General features: G+C 36.9%; 1 protein-coding gene across 1 annotated transcript in view; it reads right to left on the bottom strand.

Moving 5' to 3' along the window:
- LAMA1 (laminin subunit alpha 1) overlaps positions 1-14,667 on the bottom strand; it is a 193,764-nt gene that overhangs the window by 24,361 nt on the left and 154,736 nt on the right. Inside the window, exons 49-53 of the mRNA XM_036764599.1 lie at positions 8,522-8,672; positions 6,432-6,576; positions 5,494-5,635; positions 2,473-2,587; positions 1,139-1,309 (exon numbers count right to left, since the gene is read on the bottom strand). Coding sequence (XP_036620494.1) covers positions 1,139-1,309; positions 2,473-2,587; positions 5,494-5,635; positions 6,432-6,576; positions 8,522-8,672 — 724 coding nt within the window. The remainder of the gene's footprint in view (positions 1-1,138; positions 1,310-2,472; positions 2,588-5,493; positions 5,636-6,431; positions 6,577-8,521; positions 8,673-14,667) is intronic.

Below are 14,667 nucleotides of genomic sequence, written 5' to 3'. Positions count from 1 at the left end.
TACCAAGTTGACTCTACACATCCCATGCATTCATCTCCTCCTATCCAATCACAGGACTACCATCCTAATTCAGACCCTCATAACCTTTCGTCTAGACTGTGGTAATAGCTTCTTAATTGGTTTGTCTGCTTTCTGCTCCCTTCTTCAGTTCATATACCTCACAATTGTCTCATATTTCTAAAGTTCAGGCATGACCGCGTCATTGGCCTTCTGAAGGAGCTTCAACAGTTCTCTGTCACCTCTTGTATGAAATCTGTTGTTTGTCCTTCATTTTCAAAGAGGATCAATGACATTACAGAGTAGTGTTTGGATTTAAGAGAGGCAGAGTTGCCCAAAGCGATTAACCTCACTCTCTCTTCCAGTCATGAGAGTACAGTGACAAAAGTCGAGACAACTGGAGATGGCCCAACATGCAGTGCCAACCTTGGCATTTTGGATGTTCCACCTTCATGGCCATGGAACAAACTGTTCTCATCCACCCATCCTGCTGGAGGAAGTTTTCACACACTTGGGGTAGATATCTCTCCTAACTTGAGGCTTTTCAGTTCCCCTCAATCTGGTTTAGCCTGCCTGCCAAAATGGTTTACCAGGAGGTGACCACTAAGCATGCTACAGCTTCTTGGAGCCACAGGTGAGGGTCGAGCGCCAGGTAGATAACAAAGGTGGACAAGCAGCCCTGAAAAAGGCTGAGCAAGCCCTCACATCAGAAGTGTGGAACAATCCGACTCTAGCCTACCTTTCCAGAATCAGTGCACATTATTTAATCCCTTTCAGACCCTCCACCTGCCAGACAAACTGACCGACTTGCTATTCCCCTTCCATCTCCTGCCTCTGCATGCATGTCTGAAATACCTTCCCTTCTTACTACTACCTCTTAATATTTCTAACAACTCAGCTCAGGCGCTACCTTTCTTGATCCCTTGGGTTGCTCTACCCTGACCAGAATTACTTTGTACACAGACATTTACTTATTTGTATACATATTGCACCCCTTTTCCTGACCCCCAATAGAATATAGTCCCTTGCAGTCAGACTCCTTTTTTTGAACTCTTTGTATCTTACTCATAGTAGGCACTTAGACACCTCTTAAACGGAATTGAATCAATTCTGTAGCTTCATAGTATTTAAGATAACTTACCACATGGGCCTGTCGACGACTTCTCTTATCTTTACCCTTGCTAAGGCCAGCCAGGATGATGCCACTACTATTCTTAGTAGCAAATGTTGCCATCAACTCAGACTCTATTAACAGTGGCTTTGGTGGCAATTCAACATACCCATCATTCAAGATGCTAATGCTTCGAATAGGCTGTTTTATAAAAGAGAACAATTTGCTAGTTACAGCTCATATTTAGATACTTCTTTAAGATTTTTGAAGCACTCCCCTCACAACAGCTGTATGAGCTAGGGAGTGTGAATATTATGATCTATTTTATAGGCACTGAGGGAGTAAAGTAGATAAAGCACCAGGCCTGGAATCAGGAAGACCTGAGTTCAAAAATACTCTCTGACACTTAATAGCTGTGTGACCATGGGCAAGACAATTATCTCCGTTTCCTTAACTGTAAAAGGAGGATAATTATAGCACCTCCCTCCCAGGATTGTTATGAAGATCAAATGGGATATTTGTAAAGCACTTAGCACAGTGCCCTATATATAGTAGGTAGCATATAAATGCTAGATATAATGATCATTAATAATAATGATAATGAAACACCTCAAAGTCATGAGAAGTTAAATGATTTGTCCACGGTCACACATCTAATGGGTGAAGGGATGTGGATGGTCTACATTGAGATCCAGAACCAGAACTCTTAGAAGTCAAAAAGACAGCCAATATGTAAATTTGTTCTACATGGCTATATTTATTTTATAGAAAAGAAAGCTTTTCTTTTTCTTCTTTTTTCAGGGGGAAGAGAGGAAGGGAGCAATGGAAGTAGGGCAGTAGTGATAGTATTACTAGAAAAAAAAAGAAAAAAACATTTTAAAGTGTCAATGAATCATTAAAAAACAAAAGAGAGCAGAATGAATTCAGAAGGAGAAATAGACAAGCAGGGCAGTATTAGAACTATTTAATTTTGAATTCTGTAAGACATAATTATTTAGTAAAAAAAATTCAGTTTCACATACAATTCCATTTTTCTATGTTTGTAGATGTTTATTAAACTTATAATGAAAAGAAGAAAGATATTTTTAAAAGAAAAATGTTACAAAAATTCAGGCTGAATATCCTGGGGTAGATGACCTACAATGGATATAGAAATGTCAAGGGTTTTTGTTGCTGTCATTAAAAAATTAGCTATTTTTTCCTAAATGTAAGAAAAAAAAATCCCCCCAAACAAAATCAGGTCTTCTGATTCCAAAACAGTCTTTTGGTTCTGTTCTGTCCCAGTACAGCCTCAATAAATTCCTCCTCAGCATAAATCAATAGTCCAGTTACAGCAATATAATCTTCATAAAAATACTCCATACCTCCAGTAGACACCCTTTTCTTACTCCATAGGAATTTCTGAGTAAGTCAAATGTAGATCTGGATATTTCCAAGCTTTTAATACAACCCACATATGATCTGCTAGTAAGTCCTTTCCTAGAGGGAAAAGAAGAAAACAAAAAAACAATTTTTTGGTTCACTTTCAAATTTCTAATTTTTGAAAGGATGAATAAAAATAGACCTAATATGGAGAAACTACTCCCTAGTGTAATAAAAACAACTTATCCAGAAATGAACACATGGCTAAGATGAAATTCAATTTATTACACCCTTAAATCAACAAAAAGATTTTACCCAGGGACTAAAAGAATGAAACTAAATTTGCTTCATGTAGTTACATAGATATCTAAAGATGTTTTTGACCCCCATGAAACTCTATAATGCTAACATTTTTGCCACCTATAATAAAATAGAGCCTAAGTATCTTAAAAACCTCAATCTGTCTTATGGAAATTTCATCACAATAATTTTGGGTATCACAGACTTTCATGTGTGCCCAAAGACCCAAACATGGCAGAATAAAACCTCTGTGAGGGCAAGGCCTGTTTTGTCTTTCCATTCCCAGCACCTAGCACAGTGCCTGGCACACAGTAGGTACCTAATAAATGCTTGCTTAATGGAATTTAACTGGGCTACAATTAATTTGATTTCCTTTGGACATTAATATGGCAGAATGAACCAATGAACACCATCCATGTTGCTTACTCATGACCTTGTCCAGGGGTGGGGAACCTGTGCCCTCAAGGCCACATGTGGCCCTCTAAGTCCTCAAGTGCAACCCTTTGACTGAATCCATGCTTCATAGAACAAATCCCCTTAATAGAAGGATTTGTTTTGTAAAACTTGGACTCAGTCAAAAGGCTATACCCAAGGACCTAGAAGGTCACAGTTTCCCCACCCACAACCCTGTCCTTCAGATAAGAAGAACTTCATTCCAATTATCTTCTCTCTCTGTCTCTCTTCTCTCTCTGTGGTGTGGCTATATATGCATGTATATGTATACACACATACATATACACGCATACACATAAACATGTGATTTGTTCAAGTTCACACAATGTCAAACAGAGGAGAAAGAATCTGAACTCAGGTCTTCTCATTCCAAATCCAGCACTCTAACTGCTTCTTATGAAAACGTTTGGGATATGTGCTATACATTACTCTGTTTTAATAAACAAAATATAGAGTCTGCTGAAAATGATTTACCTTTTTCTTAGTGAATGGTAATTACTGTTAGGTCACATGAGATAATGATATTCTTGGGGGCCATTAAAGCCTATTCATCTCGACTACACTAAAGGAAGGTCGTACTTTTCTAGGTGCTCATCTTTTGTAAGTCTTTAGCTGTAACTTCTTGCTTCTGTTGTTTCATATGGGAAGGCAAATAATCAGATTTACCGAAATGATAATTTTAATTTTACAGATAAAACAAAGTTCATAAGCTTCTAGTTGTGATAGCTCCATATATTTTTGGACAGGGGGTCCCTCCATTGCTCCCAAGTCTTTTTTGCACTCCTAGGTTTGCAATTGGTTTTTCCACTCAGTAAATAAATATTTATTAAGAACCTACTATGTATCAGGCATTGTGCTAAGAACTGAGGATACAAATAAAGGCATATGACAAATCCTCACCCTTGGAGTTTGCAATCTAATGGGAAAGAAGACATACAAACAACTCTGTACTAATAAGATATATACATATATATATATATACATATAATATTGGGTGAGATTTTAGATGATCTATTTTATGCTGATTATGTTATACTATGAACTACCTCATATGTTAGAAATTTAACCATTATACACATGGCAAGTACTCTCTGCCATAATAGAATACTCTCACTGCCTCATGATGTTCATGTCTTAGTCCTTTAAGTCAAAAGAAGTAATTCTTTTGTAAGGTCTACATGGTAAGATATAAGGTCAATGGGATTCCTATAGACTGACATCAAACCTACAAAGGGATTCCATGGTTGCCTTTCATTTGAAAAAACGTGAGTCTGATACCCAAGGAAAGATTACGCACCAACACCTCTTGAAAATTTCAGTTTCAGTTTACTAAAAATGCTGGGCTCATAATAATTGAATAAATTTAATAATTCAAAAGACATTTATTAAGTATTTACTATGCTAGGTGCTGGGGGATTCATAAAGTCTAGATAAGGTATGGTCCTTGTCCTTATGGAGCTACCATCTCATGGGGAATTGAGATCCATATGCAGATAACAATAATATAATAAACAATAATACATGATATGATAAATTTATAGAAAAAGTGCTATGTGAGCTCCCAGGGGGAAAAGGCAATTAGCTGTATTGGGGTTGGGGGAAGAAGAAAGAGTGGGTAATGGTTCATGGTAGAATGGCCTTTGAATTGGCCAGATAAAGAGATATTACAGCATTCCATACATAAGGAACAGAGTGAGGAAAATCCCAGAAGTGAGGGAGCTTAGAGCATGCTCAGAAGACAGAAATCAGGACAGTTTGGCTATCCTTCTCTATAGTGTAAATGGCAGGAGGGTAGTGCTACATAAATCTTTACTTGGGGTTACCAAAGGATTGAGGGTAGAGAAATGACATAACTAGATCTTTATATACAGAAGATAGGATAGTAGTAGAATGTAGGATGTATTGGAAAAGGAAAACAGTGGATATTGGAAGACTCATGAGGAGTCTAGTGCAATCAATCCTGTGTATGACTAGGGCTGGGAGGGGAAGAGGAGAAAAAAAAATGACAGATGCGAAAGATGCTGGGAATGTATAATTGACTGGATTTGGCAACTAATTGCATATGAAAAATGAGGGAAAGGGAAGAGTCAAAGTTAATAATAGGTGATGAATATTGGAGACGGGAAGAATCGTGGTACCACTCTCAAAATTATGAGCTGTAATTATGATAAACACTGTTCATTTTAGCCACCAATTTCTCCACTACATAGCAAACTGGTTTGCTGACTAAAATCAATAGCGGAAAAAAATTCTCTTTTCTAACATGATACCTTACAACTCTTGTTCTGGGCAATCCACCAACATAAATTGGATCCTTATTCAAGCGATTTAGGTCGGATGACCCTCCAGGAGATTCGCCTTGCTTTGTTTCTTTAGAAGTGGTATTATATGCATCAAAAACTGCTAAGAGTCCTAAAAAGGGAAATGGAAGTGGACAGAGAAGAAAATCAGGAAGCTTTCTAAAACAACATTTTTATTGTTAAATTCTATCTTTATTCCTAGTCTAGGCAGAGAACTGTCAAGTCTCAAAGTGTAAAATCTTTTTTAAAAAAATACTTTGACATGGACTTTGATAGGATTATGAGTTTATAAACCTGTTTTACATTATAGTACAAAATTTAATATATTTGAATATATCTCTATATTTGTCTAAAAAGGAAAGTTAGATATATTGTATACATTTAATATTCATTCAATAAATTTTAGGATCATAGAAAATAGGATTACAGATTTAGAGCTGGAAGAAATTTTAGAGATCCTTTCATCCTCATTTTCTAGATGAGATCCAGAAAGATTAGGCGATACACAAGTATTAAGTAGTAGACTCAGGATTTGAACTCAGGGTTCTCTGGTCCAAATCCAGCACTTTTTCCATTGCCCCATGATGTTTCCTTACATCAGTTGAGGCCCTAATAAATGTAAATACCATGTAGTTGATTCTTTATTTCCTTTCACCTTTTCTTTTCTTTTTTTTTTCATTCAACTTTTAAAGCTGGAAAATAGACTATTTTCAATGAACAAAGCACAGCATTCCATTTTATTAAACACCATTTTAATGTCACCATAACTTATAGGACAAATACTACAGAAATTATTTTCATTACCACACTGTTCAGAAACATTCAAAATAAAATAAAAGTTATATTCCAAGAAGCATAGTGTTCCATTAAAGTTACATTTGTTCCAGTGCATTCATAATGTTTCTTACCTTGCTTTTTGTTACGCTGGAATGCAATCTTGTACCAGGTTCCATTATTGTAACGTCTATCTGTGATAAGAGCAAGAGGCCCTGAACCTAGGTCTACAGTGAGTTTAACTTTACCATCAACCAGCTCAATAGAGAGGAAATCTCTCTGTTGAAAAAAAAAAGCACAACAAAGGCAGTTATCTACTGGTACATTTTCATGAGGAGACTTTTCACTTACAGTAATATACTTTCAAAGGAAAAATCTGAGAAGACTGGACACAGTCAAATAACCAACCACCATGTTTCTTGCTGTCTTGACATCAGTCACCAGAGAATGCCCATCTAGAATCTTACAAAAATCCAATAGGAACAAAACTCAAGTTTTATTGAAAGCCATGATGCTACGGAATGAATTCGCTACTTGGCAATATTCTCTTAATGGATTACTCAGAATATTCTCATAGGCAATTGTGAAGTTGGTCTTCACTTGAAACTTGAGAGATGGGTATTTTTAGCACAGAAAATTCCCATAAAGTCATAGAATCTCAGACTCTTTAAAGCCTTCAGAAGCCTTCTAGTGTTAAAGCCTTCTAGTAAAAACTGTATCAAAGATGGGCCCCAAAATAAGTCATGCAGAATCCTCTCGAAAACCTTCAATTATGAGAAACTCATTATTTTCCAAGGAAATGCATTCCCCTTTTAGATAGCTTTAATTGTGACAAAGTTTTTCCTTACCATGGTCTGACATCTGTTTCTTAGCATGTTATACCCAGCGCTCTTAGTTTTACCCTCTAGTCTAGAGCAAAACAAAATAAGTCTAATCCCTCTCCAGTATGTCAGTCTTTCAGATACTTGAACACCTAGCAAGTTCCCTCTCTAAATTAAAAAAATTCCAAGCTCCTCCAAATCTATACTTCCACGGCATAGCTTCAAGTCCCCTCACTTTCCTGTTTGCCTTGCTTCACTCCCAGCTCCAATAGGACATGTTCCAGTTTTTAAATATTCTTCATAAAATGTGGTGCCTAGGTCTGAACTTAATACTGCAGGGTGGTGGGATTATAATAAAAGACAAGAGGATTATCACTTCCCTTAGTCTAGACTCTTTTTCTGGCTGGGAGTGTGGGGGGAAGCAGGGCTAGGATGGATCCAGAGCTATGATTTCATAAATGTAGGAGAATTCCCATGTAGAACTTCCCTCTATCTACGTAGATCCCCTGTAACTTACAGTCTTACAACACTGTGGGAACAATTTTTTCAAAGAATATTGATAGGTTATGAGTTTGATTAGGCCTGCTGCAAAGTTTTGGATATTATGCTATTCCAGATAGCAGACCATTTAGAAATGATTTTATTTAATATAAATTCTACATACCCAGAATACCATGATAAGTTTACTATTTCCAAAACAAATACCACTTGCCTATTACATGTATTCCCAACATTCAAACACATCTGATCTTGAACTCACAAAGAAATCAGCAAAAAAAACCCTGTTCTTATTGAAGAGAAACTGTGTGTATTGCCAGACTATATAGGCTTGTGATTCTTTTTAAGGTTCTCAAATCTCCCACAATGTTGTCAAATGTTGAGTGTATTGTGCTGCCTCATGGCAAAAAATATCATACTAAGAGTTTAAAAAGTCTGAGAACCACTGTCCTACAGAATCTCCTGAGACACTGACAGGTTAGGCAATTTCCTTAAGTAAGGTGCCTAGCCAGTAGAGTCAGCACTAGGACTCGGCCCCCCCTCTCCCTGACTGTGAATAAAGCTAGCCTTCTATCCAGAAAACCATACTGTGTCTTCATGTCTGTAAATCCTCCTTCTCTTAATATAGCTGTGGATTATATTACCCTTTTTGGCTGCAATGTTAAACTGTTTACTTGTATTGAGCTCACAAACCTTTTCGATGAGATGAGATGGGTTAAATGAAAAACTTGAATGTCAAGTTCCAATGGCAAGAAATTCACAAAAAGCCATTCTAGGCAAACATTCATTAAAAAAATGCAACAAATGGATGCAAAATACACAAAGAAAAGAGGAAGCCATTAAAATCCCAGGCATTTATATAATAATCTAAAAACACATAAGTCACTGTATAAAAAGTTTCTTACTGTGCCATTAGAAGCAAGGTAGAGGAGGAGCCCATTAGGTGAAAAGGTACTGAAAAGCATTATTATCTGAGTCACAGTAGACCGCAGTGTCTTTTCCACAATTGAATATCCACTACCATCAAAATAAAATGAGGAATCTTCATTCTGTGAACTACAAAGTAAAAGAATCAATTAAAATACACTCTGTTCCCAGATAGCATGTTGGTTGTTTTGGGTATTTTTAATCATTAATTCTATTTCTATTTTCCCATACAGATTTTGGTATAGCTATTAAGTTCATCGTTTGATAATGAATCCAAATATTAGGAATTTGATGTTTGACATGAATGAGAGAATCAAACCATTTAAATGTCCGTTTTGCTTACATTGTTTCATATTTGAGAAAATTTGGAAATGAGAAGGAAGTTGATCTATGCAGGTTTCAACTAAAAGGAAAATTCTCAAATGGATAAATAACTATGGTAATTCTTTCTGCCTAAAGACAGGAACATTATTATAAATGTCTTTTTCTCCCTGCCTTACTATTTTTCTCCTTTTTGTATTGTCATCTATTGCCCTCTGCTGGTTCTAAGTAATCCAGTAGCTAAGCACTAGCACACAAACGTGCTTTTAAGTATCATAGAAATTATTTATAAGTGATAGATGTTGGAAAACTGTTGCATCGTGTTAAAGTCATATATGTCAAGTTATTTCAAAGGTTTGGGAATTCTCTGCACCAATGCAAATTGCAAGAAACCTGTCTAAAAATTGGCAGTTAAATCTTAGAGATTTGCCTGGGTCACAGTCATGCATGATCAGAAGTGTTCTTGTCTTCACATCTAGCATCCTATCGACTATACCGCCTATCTCAAACAACCCTATTTTAAGGCAATTTCTTAGACTCACAATAGACTATCAACGTTCATTTCAGCCAATTTGATCTCTTCAACAAAAAGAAGTGAGAGGGGCAGGCAAGATAGAATGCATATGCATTCTAATTGTTAGAGAAATAAACAAGTCTGCAAGCAAGCAAAAAAAAAGTGTCTGTAACATACATTTAAATTGTTTACTGAAATGCTTTAAACTTGAGAATTCATTCATGCCAAATATGGAACCAATTTTTTTTCAATTTAAAGTTACATTTTCAAGTATTTATACTAAACAAAACTCAGATTTAAAACAGAAACACCAAGGAATAATGGTAGGCAGGTGGGATCTGTAGTGTGGAAGGTCTCAGTTCAAATCCTAATTCAAACACTTACTGTGTGCTCTCTCCTCTGCTCCAACTATTGACCTCCTAGGCTTCCTTTAAGTCTCAACCAAAATCTCACCATCAACAGGAAATCTTCCCTAACCTTAATTTCAGTGCCTTCTTTCTTTTAATTATTTCCTATTTATTCTATATATGGCTTGCTCTGAATACATTTTTGTTTGCATGTGGTCTCCCCTGTTAGACTGCTAGCTCCTTGAGGGCAAGGATTGTCTTTTGCCTCTTTTTGTATCCCCAGCACTTAGCACAGTGTCCAGCACATAGTAAACATGTATAAATGTTAGCTACTATTTTTTTTTAAATTGTAAGCTCCTTAAGGTCAGGGACTGTCTTTTGCTTCTTTTTGTATTCCTAGTACTTAGAACAGTGTCTAGCATATAATATGTGCTTAATAAACTTTTACTGATTGGTTGATCCTAAGCAACTTCTGAGTTTCAGTTTCCTCATTTGTAAAATAAGGGGTCTGGACTCAATGATCCCATCCAACTCCGTCTATAATCCTATTAAACATTGCCAGACTATTATAGGTTTGTGATTGTTTTTTTTTTAAAGGTTTGTGGAAGCATCAAGAAGAGATAAGAATCCAGGGGAATTCAGATGTATATCTGCAGGGACATGTATAGTTAAAAAGGAATTAAGTGTATGTGCATGCATGCCTGTGTCTAAGTTTTCCTGGATGTGTTCATGGAGCCAGCTTCTATTTGCTGAGAGTAATCATGTCACATCTAGAGCACCAAGCCTCACATTCTGGCTTTTCCTTGTGTCCTACTGCATGCTATGCCTGGAACCCATTATTTCAAGCCCAAGACCAACATCCTCTCCCAATTCTCAGAGCCCTAGCTCATTCCCTAAGATGGTCCTGATGCTGACTACTAATCATCCTCCTCCTTTCACTGGATTTCGGGTAGGATACACGTGGGCTGGGTGCCAATCTGTAGGCTTTGGTGCCAATGCCTTAGAAAATGGAAGTACTACATCAGTAAGGCACATATAGATAGGTCCTGGACCCTGGTTATAAATGGGCCTAATTTTATTAGAAAGAAATAGCTCTGGCTCTACTGATTTGTTAATATCATCACCTTTATTTCTCTATTATTTCAGTTGAGGAAAGAATGAGCTTTTCTGGCTGCCAGAGCTTTCCTTCTTCTCTGTCTTTACAATGGATACTCAGGGACACTTTAAGAGATTTCCTAGAACATATGCTTAATAATCCCAGTGAAGGCTAAAGTTTTCCTGTATTCATTTAAACTTTGCTCATGAAGAGAGTGGTTTGTGTCTTTGCCTACATAAACTTGCAGCAAAATATATGGTTGGTATACTTCTGTTATCCCATATATTGCTACGCTTAACATGCTCAATACTATATATTTAGGGACATCTCCATTCCAAATGTTCATATGGACTAGTTGTGCCTGATTTGATGTAGAGCATTCCAAGATCATAGTGGTGTTATTTTGGTCCTCTTTGAGAATGAAGGACAACAACCAACTATATCTCTTAAATTGTTAAAACTATTTTTGGAAAAACAAATAAAATTACTTTACAGCAGGGGTTTTTATTTTTTTTAAATCTTATGCCCCTTTAGCAATCTATTATTAAAGCCTACTTATGCGTTTCTCTGATTAAAAAAATCATAATGGAATAAAATGCTAAGTTTTGATTTGAGGTTAATGAAAATAAATGAGTAATTTTTTTCCTAAGTATATGGACACTTTGAAATCTCTCCACGAACCTCAGGTTAAGATCCTTAATCCTACATAGACTGAGATATGATTCAAATTCAATTAATTCAAATTGAATAATTTAAAATGAGAACCTTTTCTCAATTGCTTACTATGCACAGAGTACTTACAATGCTAGGTACTGGAGGAGACACAAATGTGAGATGATACTGTTCCTATCCTGTTACTTACAGGTGGATGAGACACAAAATTGATAACCATACTTTGGTAATGCTTCGCTTCATCAGTGAGGCTGGGTACTAACTTCTCTGACAGCAACTCTTCCATGATCTAGTAGAAGATCTTCATGGGTTTTTGTTGTTCATTCATTTCTGTTGCATCTGACTCTCCATAACCCCCTATTTGGGGTTTTCTTGGCAAAGATATTGGAGTGGTTTGCCATTTCCTTCTCCAGTTCATTTTACAGATGAGGAAACTGAGGCAAACAGGGTTAAGTGACACAGCTAGTAAGTATCTGAGGCTAGATTTGAATGAGGAAGATGAATCTTCCCGACACCAGGCCCAGCACTCTATTTGCTGTGCCACCTAGCTGCCCTTCATGGATAGCTGGGCCAAAAAATTCATTACCTTGTAGTCAGTTTGCTGGAGAGCTTTTCCAAGTTTGAGAGGGCCAGTCTAAAGACATCAAACATGTAGTCTGTCACAAGGTTCATAAAGTCCTATCTGCACTTCACTAAATCTGTGATCTCATGATTGATTGGGTCTACTTGCTGTTCCCAATATTCCATTTCTCACCCTTGCTATCTTTGTAGAGGCAGTGTTCCATGCCTGGAAGAGATTCTCTGTTTCCTAGAATCTCTTCCCTGAAGGCAGAACACTAATGTCTCCCTGTTACTAGAGCTTTCTACCTCTTGAAACTGCCTTTACAAAACTTTGCATTTATTTATCTGTATACTTGTTCTCTCTCCTCAATAGACTGTAAGTTCCTTGAGGGCAGGGACTATTTTGGGGGTTTTGTTTCTGTGTCCTCAGTGCCGCACACATAGAATCTTGTACATAAAAGGCACCTAATAAATGCTTGTTGAATTAAGTAGAAGTTAGACTCAAGATCTGGTTCTTTAGTAGCACTTGGATTAATAATATGGTGGACAGAGAAATGTGCCAGTGTCCTTCCAGTAGAACAAGCTTCAGGAGGTCAGGAACACGTTGGGTCTCCAATTTCTTGCACCTAATAAGCACTTGATAAATACTTCTGGAATTGAACTGAGTGTTCATCTACTCAAACAAGGGAGGAAATTAGAGAATTGTTTTGCCCTGACCTCCAAAACCTTGAAACAACAAAGTAATAAAAGAAGCCAAATGAGAGATCAATGTATTGATGAATTCCACAAGATGTAAAGGACATGATTGTATTTAGATTGCAGTTTATAAGAAAAAAACAACCAAAACCAGGTATTGATCCAAATCAATACTGAATGGCCTGGGAATCAGAGAAAAAAATTTTGATGTAACAGGAGGTTAATTGCCTCATTACACTAAATATCTTGATCCTAATCTTTTGATCCTAACCTTTTGCCCAATAAGCAACCTAGGGCAATTAGAAATATCAGATTTAGATGAAAAGGACTCAGTTAATTTAACAGTATGAACTGAAGTGGGCTTTAAGTCTCCACAATATTAAAATAACTGAAATGAAGTCAGAAAGGTCTAATAATAGCTTCATGTTATGAAAAGCTTTCTGTTAGCTTCATCCAGGTGTATCTGACCTGCTTAATTACAGGAGCACAAAATCACAGATTTAAACCTGGAAGGAAACCTTTAAAGTTGTACAACTTGTACAACTCCTTCATTTTACAGATGAAGGAACTGAGACCAAGGGAGGCTAAGTGACTTGCTTACTCTCACAAGGGTAGTAAGTGCCAGAGGTAGGATCTGAACCCCGATTCACTGGCTCTGGACTTAATTCACTTTCTATTGTATCATGCTGTCTAATAAGGTCAGGGATGCTGGGATCTGGTAAAAAGTATATGATTCCTATCTTTGAAAAAGGAGTTGTTAATAAAATGAAAATATGATTCCTATTCTCAAATGCAAATGATAGTTAATTTCAATAAACCTACCAGAAAATGAAAAATTAAGACAGAAGAAAAACATGGGCTATCCTAGCAAAGGAAGTCCTTCTAAACAGTTTCCAACCTTAGAACTATCTTAGAAGTAGATAGTCATACCACTTGTTGTTTCAGTCAGAAATTACAACTAAATCTGGCCCCTTTAGATTATCTGATTATTGTTACCAATTGACAAAATTTAGATTCTATCGCTCTTTTAGAAACTATATTAACTCTCTAGTCATGTCATTGCTCAACTGTCTACCAACTAGAATTCAAACCTGGCATTCTGGACCCTCCAAAATCTGACCTCCCCAGTAAGTATCAATGGAGATAGCAGAGTCCAGAGGGCTGAGGGACAGAGAATAGTCATCTCATGTTATATCATCCCCTTCACTCACTGAACATTCCAAAGAGAGCTACTCTTTCTCCCAAACATGTGCTTTCCTACCTACACACTTGTGCTCACATTGTTCTCCATGCCTTTCTCCCTGCCCCTATTAAAATTACCATCCATCTTTTAAAGCCCATTGCCACCTCCTCCATGACACCTTCCACAAATGCCCCATCAGTAAAATCTCCCTCTTCGGACCTCCCCAAGAAATTAATTTTTTGCCTCTTTAGTGCTCCTATTACATAGCAGTGCATATTGGAGAAGAAAATGCAAACCATTCCAGTAGCTTTGCCAAGAAAACCCTAAAAGTTGGACACAACTGAAAATGACTGAATAAAGACAACTGCATAGTACTACTATCCCTTTGTGGTATCCCTCTACTCAACTGTAAGTTCATTGAAAGCAAAGATTATGACAATTCACCAAAATTCAATTCTATAAGCACTTATGAAGACCCTAAAAATGCTAAGAACTAGGGAGACAAACGCAGAAAAATGGCACCATCTCTGCCATCAAGGGGTTTATCATTTAATAAAGAAGAGCCGATAGATACTCAAATAGTATGATAAAAGGTAGAATGAATGCAGACAAAATATTCTAGAGAAATAAGAAGAGGAAGTTGGCCACTTTCACTTGCGGGGAGCTGGGAAGACTTTATGAAGTCTCAAGATAGCAACTGAAATGGAACTTGGAGGGCAGCACAGTATAGTAGA

The sequence above is a fragment of the Trichosurus vulpecula genome, chromosome 1, assembly GCF_011100635.1.
Source record: "Trichosurus vulpecula isolate mTriVul1 chromosome 1, mTriVul1.pri, whole genome shotgun sequence".
NCBI lineage: Eukaryota > Metazoa > Chordata > Mammalia > Diprotodontia > Phalangeridae > Trichosurus > Trichosurus vulpecula.
This window is presented reverse-complemented; position numbering and strand designations above follow the sequence as displayed.